Source organism: Myxocyprinus asiaticus, chromosome 9, assembly GCF_019703515.2.
Source record: "Myxocyprinus asiaticus isolate MX2 ecotype Aquarium Trade chromosome 9, UBuf_Myxa_2, whole genome shotgun sequence".
NCBI lineage: Eukaryota > Metazoa > Chordata > Actinopteri > Cypriniformes > Catostomidae > Myxocyprinus > Myxocyprinus asiaticus.
In genome coordinates this window covers 21236069-21261524 of record NC_059352.1, presented here as the reverse complement: position 1 = coordinate 21261524, position 25456 = coordinate 21236069, and the positions used below count along the sequence as shown (strand labels likewise).

The following is a 25456-nucleotide window of genomic DNA, read 5'->3' as shown; positions in this document are numbered from 1 at the left end:
CACAACCAAAAACAAAAGGTGCACAAAATTTCATTATTATGGTCATAGACAGTGACCTTCCAAAAAACTATTTACAAGTAAACAAATTGATTACAAGTTAGATTTCTGAGTGTTCCATTTGCAGCACTTTTCACATCCCAAAACACATCACAACGTACTGTAAACCATCATAGTGCATCTGTTCAATACAAATCCAGTATTTATCCAACAAAACTTTAGCAATTCAGCACCACCTTGTACCAATATACATTTATATAAAAATAAGACAAAACAGCTGAAGTAAAGCTTATTTTCATTTGCTCTAAAGATCTTCAACATTAAACAGACATTAATCAATGCGCATAATGCTCCCTGTGGTGTACCTTGATAATCATTCCCAAACAGAATAAATGAAGACATTGGACATCAAACGAACAATAAAAAAAAGTGAGATTAGTATTAAAGTAATGTTACTACACTGGATTTCATCCAACTTCATGCAAGCGAGTGATTTCTGTAAAAGAATGACAAAAATGTATAGCTCATTTACAAAAATTAGAATGCTGAAATTTCAGCTATTAACATTTCATGATTCAAAAGTTGTTTTGAGCAAAGAAAAACAAAAAACAACTTAAATTTCACCATTACAAGTCTTAAATAACCATCATAATAAGATTTTAGAGAATAACACTAGGGAAAGAACAAACACTTACATTATGTAATTCATTTAAATATTAACACTATATGTAGGTATAGGATACCACTATTAAACATTTTACAATGTCTTGACCAATGGAAAAGTTTACATCATATTAGGTTTGCTTTTTCAGATTTTGATTTTGAACTTCAGTGAAAACCAGATAAATGTAGTTTTAAAATTGTTAATCCAAGTGTTTTTTCAGCTTACTACAGAATAGAATAAAGAGAAAAAAATAGAATATGTAAAATAACAAAATATTTCTAGATAAATGAGATGAACATATGCACAAAGACATAAAGATAAAACCAAAGCTGAATCTGAATGTCAATTAAAATGCATTCTTATTTACATTCAAGCTGTCTTCGGCTTCAAAATACTGAAAACAACATTAAGATGGAAATACGGTTTGTTTATAATTTTTTTTTTTTTTTAAATCATTGCTTCTAATTCAGATAGATATTTTAGATAGAATAGAGTTATCTGGAGAAATTACACAGTGTGTAAAAATCCTATTCTTTGGTGTTAAATGTGCCTAAATTAATTGCTACATTTATTTGGCCTAGTGCTACCCATTTATTGTATGCCAGCCAAATGCACTTAGTTAGGGGGCTAAATAAAAAACTGCATAGTTTATTTGTACAATATATATTAGTTTGTATTTGCACAATCACAGTGAAAATTGCTACTAAAGAATAATGTATTCTTATCTATCGGACTATATAAGGGAAGTTGTAAGTGCCTGTTGTAGCGTGTGGTTGACTGGAGTCCTGTGGGCGCACTGAAATGTCTCTGAAGGTGCCACGGATGGCACAAAAGTGAACACTATGGCTTGCACTCCAGTAGGGTGCGATGAATCTCCTGGAAGGATGGACGTTCTTTGGTATTCCTGTGCCAGCTGCTCAACATGAGCTTGTAGATGGGGTCAGGACACATTGGCGGCTGGGGCAGGTATATCTGACAATAAAAATATATTCAGAACTATTATATACCACCCTGAAATAAGGTATAGATGTGGTAAGGCTGAATAAGAGGGATCAGATTTCAGTTTAATCAGAAGATCTCTTTAAAACACAAAAGCGGTTAACTATTTTCATACCTGTCTCCTTTGATCCCGAAAGAACTCCCCTGTATTTTCAATGACCTGCTCGTCTGATAGTTGTGAGTAGGGCTGCTCTTTACAGAAGGTAAGCATCTCCCAAAGGGTCACACCAAAAGCCCACACATCACTGGATGTGGTGAATTTTCCCTGCAGAGTGTAGAGATCATATTGTGTCAGACTATTATAGACTTCTAAATCTATTTTAATCTATAGCATGTAGTCAGGTCTTTAAAGGAAACTAGATATTTCAATAGCCTATATTTCTGTCTCTATGCTGCCACAAAATACAAAATATGTTCTTCTGGGACAATGGTTCTCAGCTGGTTTTGCCTCAGGACCAAGACTGCACATCAAGTGATTAATCACATAAGTAAACAAAACATTTTCTTAACCCTTTAAGCTCGGATTGGCCTGCTGAAAAATAAATAATTATCAAAATATGAATAACTACAGTCTCAATTTAATTATATTTATTTATCACACATTTGCACATACAGGTGCATCTCAATAAATTAGAATGTCGTGGAAAAGTTCATTTATTTCAGTAATTCAACTCAAATTGTGAAACTCGTGTATTAAATAAATTCAGTGCACACAGACTGAAGTAGTTTAAGTCTCTGGTTCTTTTAATTGTGATGATTTTGGCTCACATTTAACAAAAACCCACCAATTCACTATCTCAAAAAATTAGAATACATCATAAGACCAATAAAAAAAACATTTTTAGTGAATTGTTGGCCTTCTGGAAAGTATGTTCATTTACTGTATATGTACTCAATACTTGGTAGGGGCTCCTTTTGCTTTAATTACTGCCTCAATTCGGCGTGGCATGGAGGTGATCAGTTTGTGGCACTGCTGAGGTGGTATGGAAGCCCAGGTTTCTTTGACAGTGGCCTTCAGCTCATCTGCATTTTTTGGTCTCATGTTTCTCATTTTCCTCTTGACAATACCCCATAGATTCTCTATGGGGTTCAGGTCTGGTGAGTTTGCTGGCCAGTCAAGCACACCAACACCATGGTCATTTAACCAACTTTTGGTGCTTTTGGCAGTGTGGGCAGGTGCCAAATCCTGCTGGAAAATGAAATCAGCATCTTTAAAAAGCTGGTCAGCAGAAGGAAGCATGAAGTGCTCCAAAATTTCTTGGTAAACGGGTGCAGTGACTTTGGTTTTCAAAAAACACAATGGACCAACACCAGCAGATGACATTGCACCCCAAATCATCACAGACTGTGGAAACTTAACACTGGACTTCAAGCAACTTGGGCTATGAGCTTCTCCACCCTTCCTCCAGACTCTAGGACCTTGGTTTCCAAATGAAGTACAAAACTTGCTCTCATCTGAAAAGAGGACTTTGGACCACTGGGCAACAGTCCAGTTCTTCTTCTCCTTAGCCCAGGTAAGACGCCTCTGACGTTGTCTGTGGTTCAGGAGTGGCTTAACAAGAGGAATACGACAACTGTAGCCAAATTCCTTGACATGTCTGTGTCTTGATGCCTTGACCCCAGCCTCAGTCCATTCCTTGTGAAGTTCACCCAAATTCTTGAATCGATTTTGCTTGACAATCATAAGGCTGCGGTTCTCTCGGTTGGTTGTGCATCTTTTTCTTCCACACTTTTTCCTTCCACTCAACTTTCTGTTAACATGCTTGGATACAGCACTCTGTGAACAGCCAGCTTATTTGGCAATGAATGTTTGTGGCTTACCCTCCTTGTGAAGGGTGTCAATGATTGTCTTCTGGATAACTGTCAGATCAGCAGTCTTCCCCATGATTGTGTAGCCTAGTGAACCAAACTGAGAGACCATTTTGAAGGCTCAGGAAACCTTTGCAGGTGTTTTGAGTTGATTAGCTGATTGGCATGTCACCATATTCTAATTTTTTGAGATAGTGAATTGGTGGGTTTTTGTTAAATGTGAGCCAAAATCATCACAATTAAAAGAACCAAAGACTTAAACTACTTCAGTCTGTGTGCATTGAATTTATTTAATACACGAGTTTCACAATTTGAGTTGAATTACTGAAATAAATAAACTTTTCCACGACATTCTAATTTATTGAGATGCACCTGTATACAGTGAAATTCTTTTTTTCACATATCCCAGCTAAGCTGGGGTCAGAGTGCAGGGTCAGCCATGATATGGTGCCCCTGGAGCAGATAGGGTCAAGGGCCTTGCTCAAGGGCCCAACAGTGGCATCTTGGTGGTGCTGGGGCTTGAAACCCTGACCTTCTGACCAGTAACCCAGAGCCTTAACTGCTGAGCCACCACTGCCCCTATTTCTTGACCAACACAAAATAGGTATCACTTTAAAGCTTAGAAGCTGTACTTTACAATTCATGTAGGCATTATGACCAAAACTAAACAAGTACTTTGAAATTTGCAGACAAATCAGAAGTGTTCCATTTTGATAATTTGTTATTAATTTTGCACTGTACATATCATTGTAATTGGTAAAAACATCAAACTGATCAAATAGCTATGTGTCATATGTTGTTGGAAAGCTCGCAAAGAGTAGAATACAACCAGCTGAGTTTGTCTTACAGAAAAATATTGCGAGTAATAGTACATTTGTACAATGTTACAGTTTCTTGTAATCCGTGTTTTTGCTAATAACTAAACGAAAAATAAAAAGAACATAAAATATCACATACCATTACTTAGAGGAGGGGATTCCTATTAAAACGAGCCCACACACAGTGTAAACGGATGCATAGATCATTAGCTAGTCCACACGAAGCACAATGTGCACACAACACGTAATGTTCATTCTAGCTTAAAACATGTTTCCTGGATCAGATGACTTAATCGGAAATTATGTAGTGCATTGTCCAGTGTAATGGAATGCTAAACTAATCGTATTAGGATTTATAATGCTGCAACCAGAGGTGGGAGTCATCCAAAAATGGGCAGAGAGGATCGTTCACTCTAATTACATATGACCAACAGGAGATGGCGCCAAGTACATAACACAGACTCAATGATGGCTTAAAGGTGTCATGACATGAGGAATTCAATTTTCCTTGATCTTTTGATGTATAAGAGGTCATACTATAAAAACATACTGTTAGTTTCAGAACTATTATTTTTGCACGTGACACTGCACAGTGTAGACGGGTATTTTTTTATTATTTTATTTAAATTTTTGATTTCTTGTCATAAAAAATATTGTATATAATATAGTAAACATGTGAACAAATGGGTTATGTCTGCTGTACTGTTTTTATTTGATTTATTTTGCTTTTATAGCTGTAAAAATCAAATGAATAAATAATATCAGCAGTCCGGTTTGCCTATGCACTGTTTGACATCTCAGACATTGTGTGTGTGTGTGTGTGTGTGTGTGTGACAAACACTAATGTAACAGACTTAGCTGTGTGCATGAATAATCGTGCTCAATCAGCATGTTTTCACTGTGAGTATACGAGTTTAAACTGTTATCGTGGTGTTTTTGTGAAAGTTTGGCTGTCTCTTTCAGAAAACAAATATATTATATGCCTGAAAAACTGTTTGAGTTGCTGTTTGTGTTAATGAAAACCGCAGGTGCACCTAATCAGCAGACGTAGCTGCGTGCATGGGAAGATCGCATTTATATGATGGTTGTGCATATACAAACTGTGAACTTTCATTGTGGTACTTTGGTGACAATTTAGCTGTTTGTTACATAAAATAAACATATTATGTGCTTGAAAAGACTCTGAGTAGCTATCTGTTTGCCGAATGACAACCGCTACTTATGTAAACAAATGGCAGCATGCATCGGAGGAAGATCGCATTTGATGTACTGACTGTGTGTATAAGAGCTGTAAACTTTTTATCATGGTACTTTGGTGACGAGATGGATGTATGTACACTGGCGGCCGAAAGTTTGGAATAATGTACAGATTTTGCTGTTTCGGAAGGAAATTGGTAACTTAAGTCACCAAAGTGGCATTCAGCTGAGAACAAAGTATAGTCAGGTCATTACTGATGTAAAAAACAGCACCATCACTATTTGAAAAAAGTCATTTTTGATCAAATCTAGACAGGCCCCATTTCCAGCAGCCATCACTCCAACACCTTATCATTGAGTAATCATGCTAAATTGCTAATTTGGTACTAGAAAATCACTTGACATTATATCAAACACAGTTGAAAGCTATTTGGTTTGTTAAATGAAGCTTAACATTGTCTTTGTGTTTGTTTTTGAGTTGCCACAGTATGCAATAGACTGGCATGTCTTAAGGTCAATATTAGGTCTAAAATGGCAAAAAAGAAACAGCTTTCTTTAGAAACTCGTCAGTCAATCATTGTTTTGAGGAATGAAGTCTATACAATGCTTGAATTTGGCAAAAAAAAAAAAAAAATAAAAAAGAAGATTTCATACAAAGGCGTACACTACAGTTTTTAAAGACAAAGGACAACTGGCTCTAACAAGGACAGAAAGAGATGTGGAAAGCCAGATGTACAACCAAACAAGAGGATAAGTACATCAGAGTCTGTAGTTTGAGAAATAGATGCCTCACATGTCCTCAGCTGACAGCTTCATTTAATTCTACCCGCTCAAAACCAATTTCATGTACATCAGTACAGAGAGGTGCAGGCCTTATGGGAAGAATTGCAAAGAAAAAGACACTTTTGAAACAGAAAAACAAAAAGAAAAGGTTAGAGTGGGCAAAGAAACAGACATTGGACATCAGATAATTGGAAAAGAGTGTTATGGATCTTAAACCCAATGAGCTTTTGCGGGATCAGCTAGACTGTAAGGTGTGTGAGAAGTGCCCGACAAGACATCTATGGCAAGTGCTATAGGAAGCATGGGGTGAAATGTCACCTGAGTATCTGGACAAACTGACAGCTAGAATGCCAAGGATCTGCAAAGCTGTTATTGCTGCACATGGAGAATGTTTTGTTGAGAAATCTTTGAAATAGTTTAAGAAGTTCTGAACATTTTTTTCAAATTGTAATAGTAATTTTTCATGTTATTAATGTCCTGACTATACATTGTGATCAGTTGAATGCCACTTTGGTGAATAAAAGTACCAATTTCTTTCCATAAGAGCAAAATCTTTACATTAATCCAAACTTTTGGCTGCCAGTGTATATACAATAAACTTATTCTGTGGTTTAAAAGCAGTGGTGGACAGTAACGAAGTAAATGTAATTTGTTACTGTACTTAAGTAACTTTTTCACGTATCTGTACTTTACTGAAGTATTTCCATTTGGGGAGACTTTTTACTTTAACTTCACTACATTTCAAAGTCAAATATCTTACTTTTACTCAACTACATTTTGTGAAATCAGTCGTTCCTTTTTATTTATTAGTGGATAAAAAAGTTAACTTAACTGGTCAGGCACATGGCAAGCCACCAATCAGGGTACAGCGCGCGCTCTGTTTTGAACTCGTTTTGGTTGCCGCTTGGTGGTATCTACACACGAATACAGTTCAGCGTTAACATTTTGAGACTGAGAGTGCCAGTGCCTTCAAAAATGATGGAAGAAACTCCTGACTCTAACTTGCCACAACACCAGAGGCCTTATTTGCGCAATTTTTTTGAAGTCGTTGAAAAGAAGAAAGAGTCCTTCATTTTCAATTGCCTTCTCTGCCTGCCTCGGCCCTGTAAAATTTCTTCTTACAAGAATTCTCCTTCAAATCTAAGGAAACACGTCGAGGTAAGCCATTTTCATTCTGGTGGTCATTTTTAATTGAGTAATCTAACTGTAGCTTACAGAAAACGGTTTCATTGTGTATGTTAAGTTAGTTGATATATACGGAGAGCAAGATGAGAACAACAACTCTGCTTCAGATGAGACTGAAGATGAGATAAGTGATGTGATGTGTGATGGAGATGATGAGGATGTGGTTGGTGTCGAGGTGGACTTTGTAGAGGACACAGCTGTTTTAGATGAGGATGATGGCTTACAATTCCAACTTCCAAAGCATCATCGTTGTGCCTGCCACTTATTAAACTTGGTTTCCACAGTGGATGCAGCCAAAGCCTGTTCAAATGAAGCCTACAAGAAGCTGTCCAGGTCAGCATTTGCAAAGTGCCATGCACTATGGAATAAGTGTGGCAGATCTGTGGCTGCAGCAGAGATTATAGAAGACGTGCAAAATTCAGCTGATCCGCCCCAACACAACAAGGTGGAATTCCTTATTTCTCGCCGTTGAGAGAGTGCTTCGAATCATTAAAGATCAGGGAGAGGGGGCTATCAGAACTGTCTGCACTTCACTCAAGTTGCCAATGTAAGTGATGTTTTTTTTATAATTCCTTTAAATTCATGTTCCAGTAATGTAATGTTAATAGTAAAACTTTTTTTTAAAACACATTACTTTGAGTAGTAGCTTAACTACTCAAGGATCTGATAGGAGTAGATACAGGGAAACAGTAAAACAGTAGATACAGTAAAATGACACTTCCCTCTCTCTCTCTCTCTCTCTCTCTCTCTCTCACACACACACACACACACACACACACACACACACACACACACACACACACACACGCACACACTTAAAAGTGTAATGACTTGAAATGATTAATTGTTGTTGTCTGAATGTGTGATAGGTTGAGTCCAGTTGAAATTGCCTTTCTGGAAGAGTATGCCGGAACCATGAGCCCCCTAGCCAAAGCCCTCAACATTCTTCAGGCTGAAATCGATGTTCAGATGGGATGGCTTCTGCCTACTTTGACACTCCTCATCTCGAAACTGGACCAAATTTGCATTACCTCCAGGTACTGCAAACCTCTGGTGGATGCCATCCAAGGAGGCCTGCAGCAGCGCTTTGGAAACATACTGGTAGAGCCAGAGTTTATAGCAGCTGCAATCCTTGTCCCGAAATTTAAAACATCCTGGACATCGGATGAACACATTGTCAAACTAGGTAAGATTATTTTAGTTTTTGTTTTTGAAAAGTGTCATCTGTTAAAGATTCAAAGAAACTGAGCCAAATCATTTTTAAAAGATATCCAACTCAAATTTTATCTTGACATTCTCAATTTGTTTAGGTTAGTTTTAAATGCACCTTGGAAATACATAGGACAATGCTGTTCTTTTGATATTTTTATCTGGAGAAATGTGGATGATTAAAGTGAAGTTTTGATTCTTAGCATCTATGGAAATGTCCATTTCAGGCCTGGACTACATCAAGGACCATCTGGAGGAAGAGACTTTGAATCAAACAACAGTTGATGGTTCCAGTGCCTCTGAGGAAGAGGACTTCTTTGAAGCCTACTCATGGCCAGGAAGGTATCAAGCAGTTAGATGGCTACCTTGCCTGCAAAGCTGATGACAAAGAAATTCTCAAGTCCTTCCCAGCAGTCTGTAAGTTTCATTGAAGGTCAACACTGCTTTACCTGCTTCTGCAGCTTGTGAACGTCTTTTCAGCACAGCAGGGCTTAATTTCAGTCCAAGGAGGGCAAGAATGGACTCAAAAAAATTTGAGAATCAGCTCCTTCTCAAGCTGAATAAAAAATATTGCCACTTTAGTTAGATCATCAGTGCCCTACTCTACTAGCACACTCACCATAAGCAGAATTAATGGCATGCTGATTAATGATGTTTACTGCCACAAATTGTTCATTGCCATTTGAGGCTTGTTGTTTTAGTACATGTCATTTGTGATGACAGTTTATGTAATTTGTTTTGAGATGTCCACACTATGTTGAGGTCACCTTAGTTATATATATATATATATATTTATATTTACCAAGTTATTTTATTTACCAGGTATCACCAGGTTTTATGTGAAGCAGTATAGGAATTAATGCACAAACACTGACAATCACACATCCAAGCATTACTAAATTAATATAACATTCTTCCTGACTTTGTGGAGAAATGCATGACTGAGTTTTGTACACACATGCAGCTGTGACTGGCAAGTGTGTTTCTTCTGACACAAAAACTAGTTCCTGTTACAGTAAATTTGATATGGCCAGTTTATATTTATGCACAGAGACATTCAGATACAATATAGTAAAAGAAAACTCATGTGAACCTGTGTATAATACAAGTTATTAAACTTAAACTTGCAACTGTTACAAATAAACCTTAAATTTAAACCTGCTCTGAAATCCTGTTATTTCATTTGATTCTAAAGGAAATTGTTTAGCTTCAAGGTTGAGCTCATGATAATTTTAATAGACATAAGTGTCTGACTAATTAATATCATTCTATTAATAGATTGGTGTGCTAAGAGTAACATTAGAGTCTTTTCACATATTGTTGATTAAGCATGAGTCTTGTGACAAAAATGATAACTGGATATTATAGCCATAATAAATCATAGTACTTTGGATACTTAAGTACATTTGAAGGCAAATACTTTTGTACTTTTACTCAAGTGAAAGTGTAAAGGGAGCACTTTTACTTTTACTGGAGTAATATTTTACCTGGTGTATCTCTACTTTAACTCAAGTACTTGGTTTGTGTACTTCGTCCACCACTGTTTAAAAGACTATATGAGTAACTGTTTGAGCGAATATAAATAACAGATGCTTGACCAGCGCAGCCTGTGTCTGCGCGAAAGCCGATTTGAATCTGGCAGCTTGTAACGTAACTGGCTGTTGCAGAAACATATGTGTGACCCTACTCTGTGGGGCCCAGCTATTAACCATCACATATGTGTCGGTACGTATAAAAGGGTTAATAGAAAAAGAGCATTTATTTAAACCAAGCTACAAAAATGGCTCATTTGGTATTCGTGGAACTTGTGACGTCACAAGGACCAAATACATCTGCATATGCAATGCCTATTTTTCTGTCATTTCACCCTTGGCCCCACCCACTGGTGCTCAGTCAGTCACACAGGTGAAGAGGAGAGAGATGGGCATATCATGGGAGATTCATCCAGATTTGACTTACACAGGACACCTGTCTGGATTTAAATGTTTTTCTACATAAACGTGCAATAGACGAACAGCTCTGAACGTTATCATACATCTCGCTCCACTTTTAAAAGATGCAATATCAAGTTCTATCTCTAAATTGGATCCTCCATTATGTTTCATTCAGCTGCGCTATCTTGCTGTTGTGATGTTTGGATGATATCCTGGATAGTTTTTGCACCCATCTGTGCTATTTTTAATTGTAAACATCTTAGATCGTTTTTATGTGTGTCCGGCCATGTGTGTGTAAACAAACCAACAGGCCAAAGCGTTTCTGCTTTGGCCTGTTGAAGCTGGTTGAAGCACCCATCATCACCATGTACTGTATTACGTTTGTGTATTCAGAAGATTTCAAAGTGAATTGCTTGTGAAATAGTCACAATATGATTCAAACTTTGCAAAGGAACTGTTATTGAAAGATGGGGCAGTTAAAATTGGACTATTGGATGAAAAACTGTAAGTAATCAATTTCATTCAAGAATATTTCATATGTCGTAACTGTTTGATAATTTATGCTGTGCTTGAGTGAACATTCAGATGAAATGTGTTACGTGTATGCTATGTGCTAACCCTGAAATATAGTTTTAATGGTGTGTGGAGTTGGTTCATTTTCTTCTGATTTTGTTTCAAATATGCCTGTATTGGAAGAGCTGCATGATGTTAGCCAATCACAACAGTGGGCGTTTACATTAAAGTCTTAAAGGATCAGACAGCTTGAAACCGAGCGTTTCAGACAGAGAGCCAGAGACAGGGTGGAAAATTATTATATATGACTAAATTATGACTGTTTGGTGCAAAAAAAAAAACTTGACTAACATTCTAAGTGGACCTCAGGGAAGATAATAAAATTGTTAAAAAAGAGTATGTCATACCCCTTTTAAATGATGACGAATGGAACTGAATGAGATCTCGTTTCTCATGCCTGCATGCTTTGGAGAGAGAGCATACCTTTAGTAATTGTTGTATTTGCATGTGTAATTAGTTCATATGTATAATTATTATGTTTTATTTGTTTGGAGAGGCTTTTGGACACTTGGAGAGATTATTGAACTCAAGGATAAATTATTTTTGCAATGCTATTCTAATGCTAACTATTGATTGCTTTGTCGTATCAACACAACATTTTACTCAGTTACAGTTGACATGATCGAGATCTGAGCTACCTTATTTACGCCCTGAAATATTGTATATAATTTTAAATCAGAAAATAAGAAAAAAAGTTAAAGTTTTTTTGTTTTTTAAGTGCCTCACTGAAACCCAGATTTTAGCTTTTTTAAAGAAAATGAGTGACGAGTCAAAATAAATTTTTGTGGTAATCAACATAATATGCCACAAATGCTGTCGATTTAGCTTAGCTAACTTGTATTGAACCCGGAAAATTATTTTAATTTTGGGCATGCCACTGAAAGAGGAAATCTTTAAACCCTTTAAAGGGTTAAAATAAAACATTGGAACCTATTATTATTTATAATATTAATATAACTAAAATATTAATGAAAATGAAAAAATTCACTGCACAAAAAACCTTATGTTCAGCATAATCATGTTTACCCAAGTTGCAAGCGAACCCATTTAATGTAGTCTGGATCATACCTTCTTTTTCATTGTGTAGTTTTGTTCATGATTTTTGGTTTTTGAGGATGAGGGCATGTCACACAATCTGTCTATGTTGGCATCTGTCTAATTTGGTTAATTTCTACCAAGATACAGCTGAATTTGCACCCAAATAGATGACTGGGCACACAGCATTTGATATAAAAAAACAAAACATATGGGAAACAAATTTCTCCCTTTAAAGGTTCAGAAACTTATTTATCCTGACTATCCTAACTATGCATGATTATATGGTTAGATGCATTTTGTTATTTGTATTTATATTGTTTTTTCCTTGCTGCCTGTGACCCTATCAGAATATACCTGCAACCTATTTTAAAGTGGTGACCCACCAGTTGAGAACCACTGGTCTAGTAGACTTCTGAATCAACAGCTGTTAATACTGGGCCAGTTAGTGACTCCAGCCAGGTCTCCTAAGCAACCAAATTGGCCCGGTTGCTAGGGAGGGTACAGTCACATGGGGTAACCTCCTCGTGGTCGCTATAATGTGGTTCGTTCTCGGTGGGGCGTGTGGTGAGTTGAGCGCGGATGCCGCGGTGGATGGCGTGAAGCCTCCACACGGGCTATGTCTCCGTGGCGACGCGCTCAACAAGCCACATGATAAGATGCACGGGTTGATGGTCTCAGACATGGAGGCAACTGGGATTCATCCTCCGCCACCCGGATTGAGGCGAATCACTACGTGACCACAAGGACTTAAAAGCGCACTGGGAATTGGGCATTCCAAATTGGGTGAAAAAGGGAAAAAAATAAAAATAAAAATAAAATAAATAAATAAATATACTGGGCCACTTAAAAGGATTTGAGGACAGGGTATGATTTATGGTTTGTCTAGATTGTGTGACTGACCAGAAGAATGCTCTCCCAGGACATCCAACGGATGGGCAGCACAGCTCTGCCCTGAATGCGGTAGTAGTCTCCACTATACAGGTTCCTACTCATGCCAAAGTCTGCAATCTTGATGGTGTAGTTCTTCCCCACCAGACAGTTGCGGGTGGCCAAGTCCCGATGCACAAAATTGAGTGAGGAGAGATATTTCATGCCTGAAGCAATCTGTGTGGCCATGTAGTGTAGGTTACTATAGCTGAGAAAGACAGTTAAAACATAGAATGTGAGTCATTACTTTGTGTGGTTAAGGTAAGAAATCACATTTAGCAATGATAAGTTACTTGCTGACTCCTATTTCCTCCTATATTCTATTTCTGCAATTCCATATACTCCTTTCATAATAAATACAATGTCCATCTTTTAATAATATGCATTTTAAATGTTACACAAGCCACCCCTGCAATTGCACTTACAATAGCCATTGCAATTTACCATCATGTTCTTGGCAGATGCCTTGCTTGTTATTGTAAATACTAATTCAGTTTGATATCTACCTGACTGTTGGAGCATTGCTGAGTAGAGCGATTATGCCCTCGGGCTCATGGCGAGACAGGAACTGATTAAGGTCTCCATTCTCCATGTACTCAGTGATCATACACAGAGGGTCCGAGCTCATACACACTGCCAGGAGCCGGATAATGTTGGGGTCTTTCAACCGTGACATGATCTTTATTTCCTTCAAGAAATCATTCCTGTAAACAGAGGGAAGAAATTATGGCAATTTGGCTGTGGCTGTGCTTATATTGGATACTACAGAAAAATTATATGCTTGTTGAAAGAATGAACAGTTCTGGGTTCAATACAAGGTAAGCTCAATTGACAGCATTGATGGCATAAAGTTGATTGCCACAACAAATAATTTTGACTAGTCCCTAGTTTATGTATATATATATATATATATATGTATATATACATGTATATATGTGCATATGTATATATGGAGGTGTATATAGGGCGCAGTCACAGTAAAGCACTTGACAACGGAGTGAATAGGGCCAGTCCATAAACATTACAACAGTAAACACAGTTTCAAAGAGATAGCCAAAAAACATAAACATTATACAAGCTACCATGATTTTAGTGTCATTTACAAACCATATCTATGTAAAGTTATATCCAAAATAACAACTTAGCAATGATGATGTAACAGAGGTAAACTCCGTTAGCGATTTTATTGCACTATTGCATTTAGAACACTAAATCATGTTTGCATGTCTTGTGGATATACTTTTGAAAAAGTGTGTATTTTAATCTTAATGGACTGGCCTCTTTCAATAACATTGTAAGTGCTTTACTATAACCATGATTTTTGCTTTTTTTAATAAACGAGGGACGAGTTGAAAATATTTTCTCTGGTAATCAACATTATGCTACAAAGCTTAACTTGTACTGAACCCAGAACATTCCTTTAACATTTATGAAATATTAAAATCTTGTTCATAATAATTGTTCATAAGCTCTGTGATGTTTTTTGTATTTGGTTTTAAATGCATTTTTTTGTTAAGTCCTCGTGAAGTGTCTTGACGAACGCAGTTCGATTTGACGTATTTCCTACTGAAATAGGAAGGGGGGTGGGACCTGTCGAGCAACTCAATGCAATAGGCTTTAGTTTACAGCCACACTCTCATACCCCTTTCCACCATGCTGCTCATATCAGAGCCGCTTACTGGAGAAACTTGAGAAGCGATCACAATACTGGCCAGCTTTTCCTAAGACTTGAGAACCGAACGATGATCTAACTGACAACATTAATCCATTACCATGAATGGAGAATAAAGAAACCTCTGGCTGCACAAAAAATATAAATAAACTCTACAGCTTTCCTTGCGTTTCCTATGCCCCTATGCCCCTTTCCCTTCAATGAGAATTACCCTTCACTGTAACAGCTTCAGTTGGCTGAAAGTTGAAAATGGTCAGTCAGAACTCACGTTTTAAGCTATTTTTATTGGAAATTCTGTTTTTAGAACAACCCTACAGCATTGATTGTGCTCCCTTTGAAGACCCCTGCAAAGGCATAATCAGCACCAGTTAGAACACAGCCAGACAGGCTGAACAGTTGTAGGGGGAGGGTGCATTCTCATTTCAGAAAGCATTTCACTGGACAAGGTTTCTCAACCTCCGTGTGATGTCATGGATGTTCTAGAGTCTTTTTAGCCGAAAGAGAGAAACTGCAGATTTTAAATGCTTAAATCTTCTGAAAACAAATTCTGTCAGTGTTTAGAAGTACACTAGCATATAGATGACTTTAAAGCTGATGGATGTGGACTAAAAGAAGCAAAACATTAATTTTGAATTCAAAGGGTCTTTAATTAAAATGAGCCACGTTTCCACTATCGGGCCAAATGAGAGCATGCTAATGCATGCCAGGGCCAGTTGCGTTCCCACTATCACTTCCGGAGCTTCATTGTGCCTCCTCGGGGCTTCCTCTAGTCCAACGGCAATTGGCCAACCAATTACCCTTGGGCCAAACAAGGCCAATTGGGGATAGAGGCGGGGTCAATGTCAAAGGAGGAGTTGACTGAGTCAAGTCAGAGGTTTCAGCACCAAGATCGCAGAACTTGCAGGTTGTGTATCCAGTGCACAACAGTACAGGTTTGGGAAAAATAAAAAAATTTCAGGCAGAGTACAAATCAGTTAAAACGTACAATGAACAAAGCGGTGCCCAAAGATAATGGTTTGAGATCATGGACGGTGTGCTGGGACATCGTCCCTCTGTTAGTGGAGAGACCACTTGGGACATCATGGCAATTAAAGATAGTGAGTTGTCAACGCTAACTTATCTTGCTAGCTAGCTAATGTTTACATACGATATAAACTCGATATTTTAGATGACTAGATAACATGATAGCTCAGCTGTGTGCGGAGTGTGTGACGTTTGCACCAGGGCGGCGTATTAAGGGTGGTTTTTAGGTCAATGCTGCGTGGCTATTTGCCCCAATGGTGGGAATGCAGATCGATTTAGGTATTGTGGCTCAACGCCCGAAGCTATTGGCCCCAGCTGGCCAGTTGATAGCCCTGGCTCGCACTGGCCCGATAGTGGAAAAGCGGCTATGGAGTGTCAGTGTTTCAGTTTCTGGAAATCATGTCTGTGGCATGTGGCTTGCAAACCTAGCATTTTTATTTGCATCCGCTCGAAGCATCTTAACAGCAACGAGCACTGTTTCATTTTCAATGACATCGAAGGAGAAGTCCTCATCCATAAAATCTTGCATGCCTTCTGCTTCACAAAGATGCACCTGTCAATAGGCAATAACAGTCATTCAGTATAATCAGACAGCCTTAAAATATATGTTTTAAAATCACTCAGAATATAACAGAATAAATACAGAATAAGACTAGAAATGTAAATAGTATCATCATTCTTGTAACGAAGAGGTCAGAACTGACCTCTCCAAACTGCCCTTCTCCCAGCTTTTCTTTGAAGGTAAGCAGTTTCCGTGGAAACTCTTCCACAGCAACATCTTTCCCTGACAGCAGGTCCATGGTGAGGGCAGGCACAGCATACGTGTTCCCCCCAGTCACACCTTGCAGGTTGACAATGTCTGCCTCGGCGTAGTGTGGAACACCCTCTTGTGCACTTGCTTGAGCGGTCTTGGTAGCTGTACTTGTTGATGCTGCAGACAAAGTTAAACACATCTTCTGAGGAAATCTGAAATGTAGATTAAAAATCCTAAAGCTAAAGTCTAGTAGGACATTTTAGACTGTACATAAGAAGCTTTACAACACTTAATGCTAGTACATTTGTTAGCATGCATTCAAAGTCCATGTTTTATATGAAATATGTGATGCTTTTATTTTATTTATTAAGTACAAATGCTCCATTTCTCTTAAGTAATATGGTCATTTAAACAGCGTTCATAATGCATTTTAGAATTATACTTGCATAATGATTAAAATTATTAGCAAAATTGTTTTTAAAATAGTTATATATATATATATAATATAACATTGGCCCCCTAATATGTAGCCCATTTCTCTGAAACTCACCAGCATCCTCTGAAGTTTGAGAGAACTCAGGCAGTTTGCGAACAAGGCGGGATGGCTCTTGGTAGTCGGGTCCCAGGGGAAAGATGCGTTCATAAGTGGAGCTGGATTCCTGTTCGCTGGGCACTGAGGAGGGGCTGTTGTTGTTGTTGTTATAGGTGAAGGTCTCACTCTGTATTGACAGACTAGCAGTTAGTTCATCGTCCAGCATCCTCCGAGACACCTGGAATGAAGGATGTTTAGTGAAGAAAGCCAAAAGCTCATATATTTACAAGAGCACTCAGACAGATGGATACATTCTGCATTTTTTCATTTATGCAAGCACTGGAAAAATGGATTTACACTGTTTCAGTGGTCATGCAATAACATTGTAAAACCATTGTCATAATATTCATCTTTCATTGCAATTTTTTTTAATTATTTTTTTTTTTGCATAGGTCTGGCTCATATGGGAACATTGAGAGACAATGAACATATAGAGTCACAGTGTTACTGAACACTTAAGGGATTTCAGTAGTCTATTTAACTATAGTGATTATAATATTTGTAAAGGTATGTAAGTTTGAGTTAGCATCACAGATCTTGATGGATACTTAAAACTATAACCACACAATCATATTAATTGGTCAACAATAGATCAACAAGCAGGGCTCGAGTTGAGGTGGGATGCGAGGGAATGGCAAAAAATGACAAAAAGCATCCCCCTTTTAAAACCACCATCCCCCCTTACCATCTCCTTTAGATTAATTGTGTCATGTATTATGTAAAACTTATCATGCAAATGAAATATTACAATTCTCTACGTATGATAATTTACAAACTATAAATAATGGTGATTGGCCAATCAGAACTGAATATTCCAACAAGCTGCACACAAGGTCAAGCAAGTTTTCATCAGATTCGCACTCTTCAAAAATGGCCAAGTGAATGGTGCAAAAATATCCTTTTACATTCTTTAAAAGGAAGAGAACAGAAGGTATATGACTTAACATTAGAAAGAATAACAAACATAATGTACATTGATTCAGTAAGGGATCATTGTCTAGATTGCATTGAATTATTGAAAATGAATGCGCTCGCCGTGGTGGTAATGCACACATGCATAAGTTAGGTAAATGTACGTGTGTTTAATTAAAAAAAGAAAAGTCAGGTTTTAGTCCCTAAAGTGTTGAGCTATTTTCATACCCCACTGTTTAAGCAATCTGCATTGAAATTACCCAAGCCGCCATCAATGGCTCGAAAGTGACACTTTTGACGGAGATTCTGGCTGTTTATATCCAGTTATTTAGAATAGAAAGGATGCATACTGTACGTGTGACTGTAAGGGACTGAGAGACAACAATTCTGAGAGAGCGAGAGAGAGGATGCGTTCCATTCAGAAATGATCACTCTATTCCCTTCAAAGTATTTACCATCCACTGTGAGAGCTTTGGAGCGCTGAAAAGTGTGGGGCTCAAAAATAATGGTAATTTGGAACTCACTTTTAGAGTTATTTTTATTAAAAATTCTGTTTAGAATGACTTTGACTTGTCTTTGAGCATGGTGATAATGATTAGACTATAAACCCTTCGACGTGCCCTCCGAAGGAATCATTCAGGTCGTTTGATATGCAGGGTGTGTGTGCGCGCGTGTGTGTGCGCATGTGTGTGCACGTGTGTGCGTGTGTGTGTGAGAGAAAGAGAGTGGGAGTCTGGTGCTCAGTCATACAGACTACAGTCATATACATTATTACATGAATAATGCCTATGTAGATTTTTATTCTCCTCTTTTATCCTCCCTAGATGAAAGCCATGGTCAGGATGAAATGGGAGAGGGTGCAACTGAGGCAGCAAGAGTAGGGGAAGAAAGTGTGATCATTCTTAAATCTGATGTTCAGAACTTCAGACACCCAAATTTGACAGCTGTAAACCAGTGTTGGGTGGTAATGTACTACATGCAATCTGGATTACAAAATCATTTTACTAAAAACAAGTACTTGCAATTATATTACACTTAAAGTCTAAAATTTGTTTAATCAGATTAGTTGATAGTTATAGTACTTAAAATTAATGATTTTCATTACAATAAGTGATCCAAAACTATTATTTATTACCTAAAAAGAGCTATCTAAAAGATTGTTACAGCCAGGTTACAATTGCTGTTGTTTATTGTGTTATCAGTACCAGATTACATTTCAGCAATAATCTACCCAACACTGCTGTACACTACATTAAACAAATTCAAATGTATTTGCAATTTTGTTACTTTTGTAGAATTCAGTAAGAGGAAAGATGTTGCAGCAGGTTTAGACAGCTCTTAAGACACCAGTCGGTCAGGCTGTGAAGACAAGAGTGAGCAGGGAGAGAGGGACGTTGATATTCAAGATGATTTCCCAGAATGCTGGACAGCACAAATGTTGAGAGACAAAAAGAAACTGTATTCATGGCTTATTTGCCAAAACAAAAGTCTTGGCTGCTCCATTTGTCAGAAGGTAAAGGAATCTGAGCCAGAGGCAGGTTCTGGACACACGAATGTTGCTGAGGAATGGGCCAAAGTAAAAGTGATGCCTTCAGGGTCAACTAAAAATGCACAGCAGCAGTCTCTGCGTAAAAAAATACACAGACACAGAACATCAGATTATCACAGTTCAGCAGAGAACATTTTATAAAAAGCGCAAGACAAAACCTTAGAAACGTTAACCACTGAGATGATGAGGGATCATTTCCTTACCACTGACAGAGTTTTCCGCACGGTTTACAAAATTGTCAAATCAGGAAGACCTTTCACTGATCTGCTGACTGATATTGACCTGCAGGTCCTAAATGTAATAGACATGGGAAGGACTTTACACTCTGACAAGTCTTGTGCACAAAATAGTCAGCACATTGCTTGTGAAATGAGAAAGACAGTGGTGGCAAGGGTCCTTGAGAGCAGAACAAAATTTTCCATTCTGATAGATGAATCCACAACTATCAGTAAGAAATCTGTGTTGATCATCTTTATTAGAGCAAGCTTAGATGGAGATGAAGAGCCACTAACATTCTTTTAGATTTGGTGGAACTTGCAGCTACCACTGCAGAGGGAATTAATCAAGCACTTATGGAAAACCTCGTGCACCATGGTTTCACAGAAGCTATTCAGAAAGAACGTTTTGTTTGTTTTGCTTCAGATGGTGCCTCTTTCATGTTTGGAAGTAAATCAGGTTTTGAAGCAAATATCATTCAACTGTTTCCCAATGTGCTTATCTGGCACTGTATGAACCACCACCTTGAACTAATTGTTGGAGATGCTGTAGAAGAGGTTGCTGGGCTGAACCAGTTCCAGTCATTTTTTGACTAGGTCTACAGTCTTTATCATGCCTCTGCTAAAAACCGCCGTGAACTAACTTCATGCTGTCTAGAACTTGCATTGAAGTTTCTGAATATAGGGAGAATTCTTGGCACTAGATGGATAGCCTCAAGTTATAGAACCATCAAAGCTGTATGGCAACAGTACCCAGCACTTCACAAACACTTTTCAGATGCCTCGACTGATCCAAAACGAAGCTCCACAGAGAGATGCATGTTTGTTGGTTTAGCAAATCGTCTCTGTAGCGTCACCTTTGTGCACAGTCTTGCAGTCATGTATGACGCCCTAGATGAGCTATCAGAATTGTCAGTGTTACTTCAGGACAGAAACATGACTTTTCCCAGTGCAGATGCATGTCTTGCTCGGCAAGTCCATGGCTGAGATACCTGGTCTGTGTGTACAGGAGGCTCTGAGAGCAGTAGATCTGAAGATCTTTAAAGGAGTGTCATTGACAAATCATACGAGACATCAATCAGCAGCTGTTATTTGATGCTTTAGCTAAAAGTCTAGAGAGGAGAATGGGTTTTCAGACTGGTTAACAGAGCAAAAAACAGTATGAGAGTTTTCTAAACAACATCAAAACACTGGATCCCTCTAGCTGGCCAGAAGAGTGTGATGTCGATTATGCTGAGAATGAAGTACAGGAACTCTGCTCCCTTTTCCAGCTCCACAATGGTAGGTAAATACAGAGTGGCATGAGGGAATACATTGACAATGTTAAGACCACTGGTAAACGCAGACCCCCTAAAGAGCTGAAACCCCTCTTGCAGACGGTAAACACACTGGTTATTTCCACAGCAGAGTGTGAGTGTGGCTTTAGCCGGATGAACATTTTAAATAACACAGCAAGGCCAAGGCTAGAGCTTCAAAGCCATTCAGCGTTACTCTATATTAAGTGTGTTGGCCCTCCACTAGAGAAGTTTTCTCCAAGACATTATGTGATGTCCTGGATCCAGAAAAGCCACTGCTTAGCTGACAATTGCAAGGCACGTATCAGAAATTCTGTGCAACAAGTTCATGGCTATGAACCACTGTGGAAATTGTTGTGAAGTAGTATATGTTTAATTCAAGATTGCTTTGACTGGCATTTTTTTGTTCAAATGTGTTTTGTTTTGATGGCTTAAAGTTCATCTTATAAAGCTAATATTTTGGTAAATAAAAATGTTTTAATGATTAGACAAATTTTGTAATCGTTGTGTAAGGTTGATTAAGACACATTTTGTAATCGTTGTGTAAGGTTAGCTACAGGACCCCCCAAGCACCAAAGATATATTTGATCACACCATCCCCCTTGAAGTTTATTTACAAATTATCATGATGGTAGCCATTGTTGACCATAAAAACCATAAAACAGAGTGGACACCTTCAGACCCTCAAGACAGAGCTTGAAAAAATCTGATATTCATTTTGACATTTTTATGAAAAGACACATTTTGTTCAAGTCATGTGGTGAAACCCTGAGAAAACTCCTTGATATTCTTGACTGAAAAATTCATAATATTTATAAAAAATATTTTTTAACCTTGAAAAATGTGTTTGAAAACTTTTTAGAAATTAATTTAATTAAGTTGTTTATACTCTCATGTATTCAAGGTTCATAGAAAGTATTATACTGTAATACCTTTTACTTGATGGTTACACCACATGACAATTTAGGAATCCAAAAAAGTATGAAACCAAATTGAAAATTACATTTCTTTTTTTATCTTTTTTTTTTTATCCCCTTTTTCTCCCAATCTGGAATGCCCAGTTCCCACTACTTAGTAGGTCCTCATGGTGGCACGATTACTCAAATCAGTCCGGGTGGCGGAGGACAAGTCTCAGTTGCTTCAGCTTCTGAGACCATCAATCTGCACATCTTATCATGTGGCTCATTGTACATGACACCGCCGAGACACCCAGCATTTGGAGGCTCATTCTACTCTCCGCGATCCATGCACAACTTACCACGTGTCTCAATGAGAGCGAGAACCACTAATCGCGACCACGAGGAGGTTACCCCATGTGACTCCATCCTCCCTAGCAACCGGGCCAATTTGGTTGCTTAGGAGACCTGGCTGGAGTCACTCAGCACACCCTGGATTCGAACTCATGACTCCAGGGGTGGTAGTCAGCGTCAATACTCGCTGAGCTACAGAAAATTAGGTTTCTGAGAACATGACAAGTGTTTTAAACTAGATTTTTAAAAGATTTCTTATTGTAACACCTTGGACAACCTTATTTGTCAATGACCCATAAGTATCATACCCACCCCCCCACCCCACCCAAAAAAAAAAAACTTTAACAATCCCCTTGAAATATTTTTACAAATCGACCACTGTCTACAAGTGCAGGACAAAGTGTGTCAGGTGTTCTGAGACCTCTTAAGGCATCCATGATTCACATACCTTTTCCTTCAACTGTATTTAAATCTCACCTTCTCAAGCATCTTTTGCCACACTTGTCTCCATAGTATAATAAAAATAATGGCCACTAAGATGAAGATGATGGCAACCAAGCAGCCAATCAGGATCCGGGTGTTGCTGTCATCTACTTTGTGGGTGGGGTCATCCCCTAAGAAGGGGATAGAGAGAAAGATAACTTGTTGATGAATCTCCAGAAAGAGACATCCTATTTTTCTATAATAGGAAATAATTGAATCAGGAACAGCAAGAAATCTGACCTGGCTGGCTGCTGGTGGGAGGACCAGTCTTGGGTGGAGCAAGGGTTGTGTTATACATGGCTGTATCTGAAATCAGAAGGTGTTCAAACAATAAGGACATACAGTGTACACTTTATACCATGACTGTGCTATTGTAAAAAAAGCAGGGTAAATGACTTTTCATTAATTGAGGTAAAGGGCCCATGATTCCAAAGATTGCAAAGTAACAAAATTGGTTTAAAATGTTACTGTTGCCTAAAGGTGAATTGCTTATATCAGGGATAAAAAAATCGTAGAAAACACGCAACTCAAAAAAATCTATTGATACAGTTGGCCTCTGTTTAACAGTCTGGCGTAAGAGTATTGGGAGACCAAAAGAGGGTGATATAACATTTACTGAAGCCGGTCACAGGTATCACACACACAGGACGAGCTGATGCAGAACAGCAGATGGCATTTCAAAGTTATGAAGGCTTTTGTACTTCTTCAAGAATGAACAAAGTGACGTTGATGAGTTTGCAGGTTAGTGTATGAAACTGTTGTACTGCGCAAACTTAAAAATTTGAAATGGCGACGTTTATTATACAATTTCTCTGTATGCAGCCTTGAATAGGTCTTTCATTCAAGCTGTCAAAGCACAAAATGACATACTTGTAACTGAAAATACATTGTGTAGGCTATATGAAAGATACATATAAACAAAATATCATCCAGTGATGGCTAAAGTAAATTATATTTGTCCATTGATAATGATTTGGGTCCTATTTAATGGAAAACTATACGAGTTGCGCTCTGTGGCACTTCAGAATTTTGACGCTGAGTGATGGCGTTGTGTGCGTACTTTGTAGAAAATAATAGTTTCTGAATTTAGAACATCCCATGTCGTCTGCTAGACGTGTCCAGTGTGTGACCCCCTTTAATTTACCCTTAAGTTGTGTTGAGAAAAATTATTGAAAAGACAAAGACTACTGTGCAACGATTTCTATCTGTAAAAATCCCGAAATATAACGATAATCATCAGGAAAATATTCAGATTATCGATGCGTGAAAAGGGCATTGATCCCAAGACTTATGAAAACACACAACAAAGTCAGCACACTGTTGCTCCCAAATCAATGATATCAGGGTCAAGCTTCACCTTTTTCAAACCAAAAAACCCTTGGTGGATAGAAAGGCGGAACAAGGACCCTTGTTACATATTGTATAAAATTGGGTGTTACTTTAAATTTAGCCTGGCCTATAATAATACGTGTGCAATAACGTATACAGTATACTTTATTATGATGCTTACATTCCAAAGCCATTAAATAGTAACTATGGAATACAGAGTCATACATGTGCATTACATTTCAATTTTAATTTATGCAATTTAATGTAGGAAAGGCATTGAAGCACTTTGCTGAACTTAAGCAATAGTTGAAGTTGACTTAATATTGTATTTTTGTTTAATGCATATTTTTTTTTTTTTTTTTTGAGATTAAACAATAATTTGTGGTCCCCCTGTTAAAGACCTCCCTGTTAAAGTTTGAGTTGTTGTATTTCTAATTTATAAGTCCCTTTGGATAAAGTGTTTTCCAAATGAACATATGTAAATGTCCAAAAACCATTTAGGGGCCATTTACTAACCTGACTGGAAGGTGATTTCACTGAACATCATCCAGATATCGGAAAAGTAGTATTGGCACTTAATAGCACTGGCCATGTGATTGTAAAGTGAGACGGTGACAAAGCGGGCACTAGGGTTGACATCGTCCATCACAGGACTGAATGAAATGGGTGTGGCCTCCCAGTCTGACTCAGACCGGAAATAACACACCACCTTTTGGAAGGTTTTCACTCTTTGTGAGAACATGTTGTTGCAGTGTACCTGTTTTGGGATTACAAGGGAGAGAAAATGAACAGTATAAAGAATGTATGTCTGTTTGAAGAAACTGCAAAGAATGAAAGAAAGGGTGTCTTACTGACATATTGAAAATTGAATAATTAACTACATAAAAGCAAGACTATTATTACACATGTTTTGTCACAAGATAATATTTGCCATGTGTACATTTATTGTAATACCAGAGGAGGACTGGCTCCACCAGCTGAGTCTGGTTTACTTTCAAGGTTCTTAAACATCTTATGGAGTTTTTTTAACACCTTATGGTGCCTTTTTTTTTTTCACCATTGGTTGCTCACATGGTTTTAAGATATGAAAAAAATTTCAAACAGGAACTGAGGCACTAGGTAAGTGGTTAAGGCAACACCATGGCAACAAATGCCTTCAAGTTATTACAACACACTCTGATGCCTGTATAATGAATTTCCTCATACTTTTCAAATACTATCCTTAAGAATTTTGAGGTTGTTTCAGGAA

At 37.9% G+C, this 25456-nt stretch overlaps 1 protein-coding gene across 3 annotated transcripts in view; it reads right to left on the bottom strand.

The window, feature by feature from the left end:
- Positions 1–275: 275 nt before the first annotated feature.
- Positions 276–25456, bottom strand: part of LOC127445637 (discoidin domain-containing receptor 2-like) — a 66955-nt gene continuing 41774 nt past the window's right edge. Inside the window, exons 8-17 of one of the 3 annotated variants that reach the window (XM_051705838.1) lie at positions 24724–24964; positions 23119–23184; positions 22873–23009; positions 17133–17352; positions 16533–16759; positions 16254–16381; positions 13640–13837; positions 13107–13341; positions 1776–1925; positions 276–1633 (exon numbers count right to left, since the gene is read on the bottom strand). In XM_051705838.1, the coding sequence (XP_051561798.1) occupies positions 1502–1633; positions 1776–1925; positions 13107–13341; positions 13640–13837; positions 16254–16381; positions 16533–16759; positions 17133–17352; positions 22873–23009; positions 23119–23184; positions 24724–24964 (1734 nt within the window). In that variant the 3' untranslated portion in view covers positions 276–1501. The remainder of the gene's footprint in view (positions 1634–1775; positions 1926–13106; positions 13342–13639; positions 13838–16253; positions 16382–16532; positions 16760–17132; positions 17353–22872; positions 23010–23118; positions 23185–24723; positions 24965–25456) is intronic. The other 2 variants (XM_051705840.1, XM_051705839.1) reach the window with 2 other exon arrangements.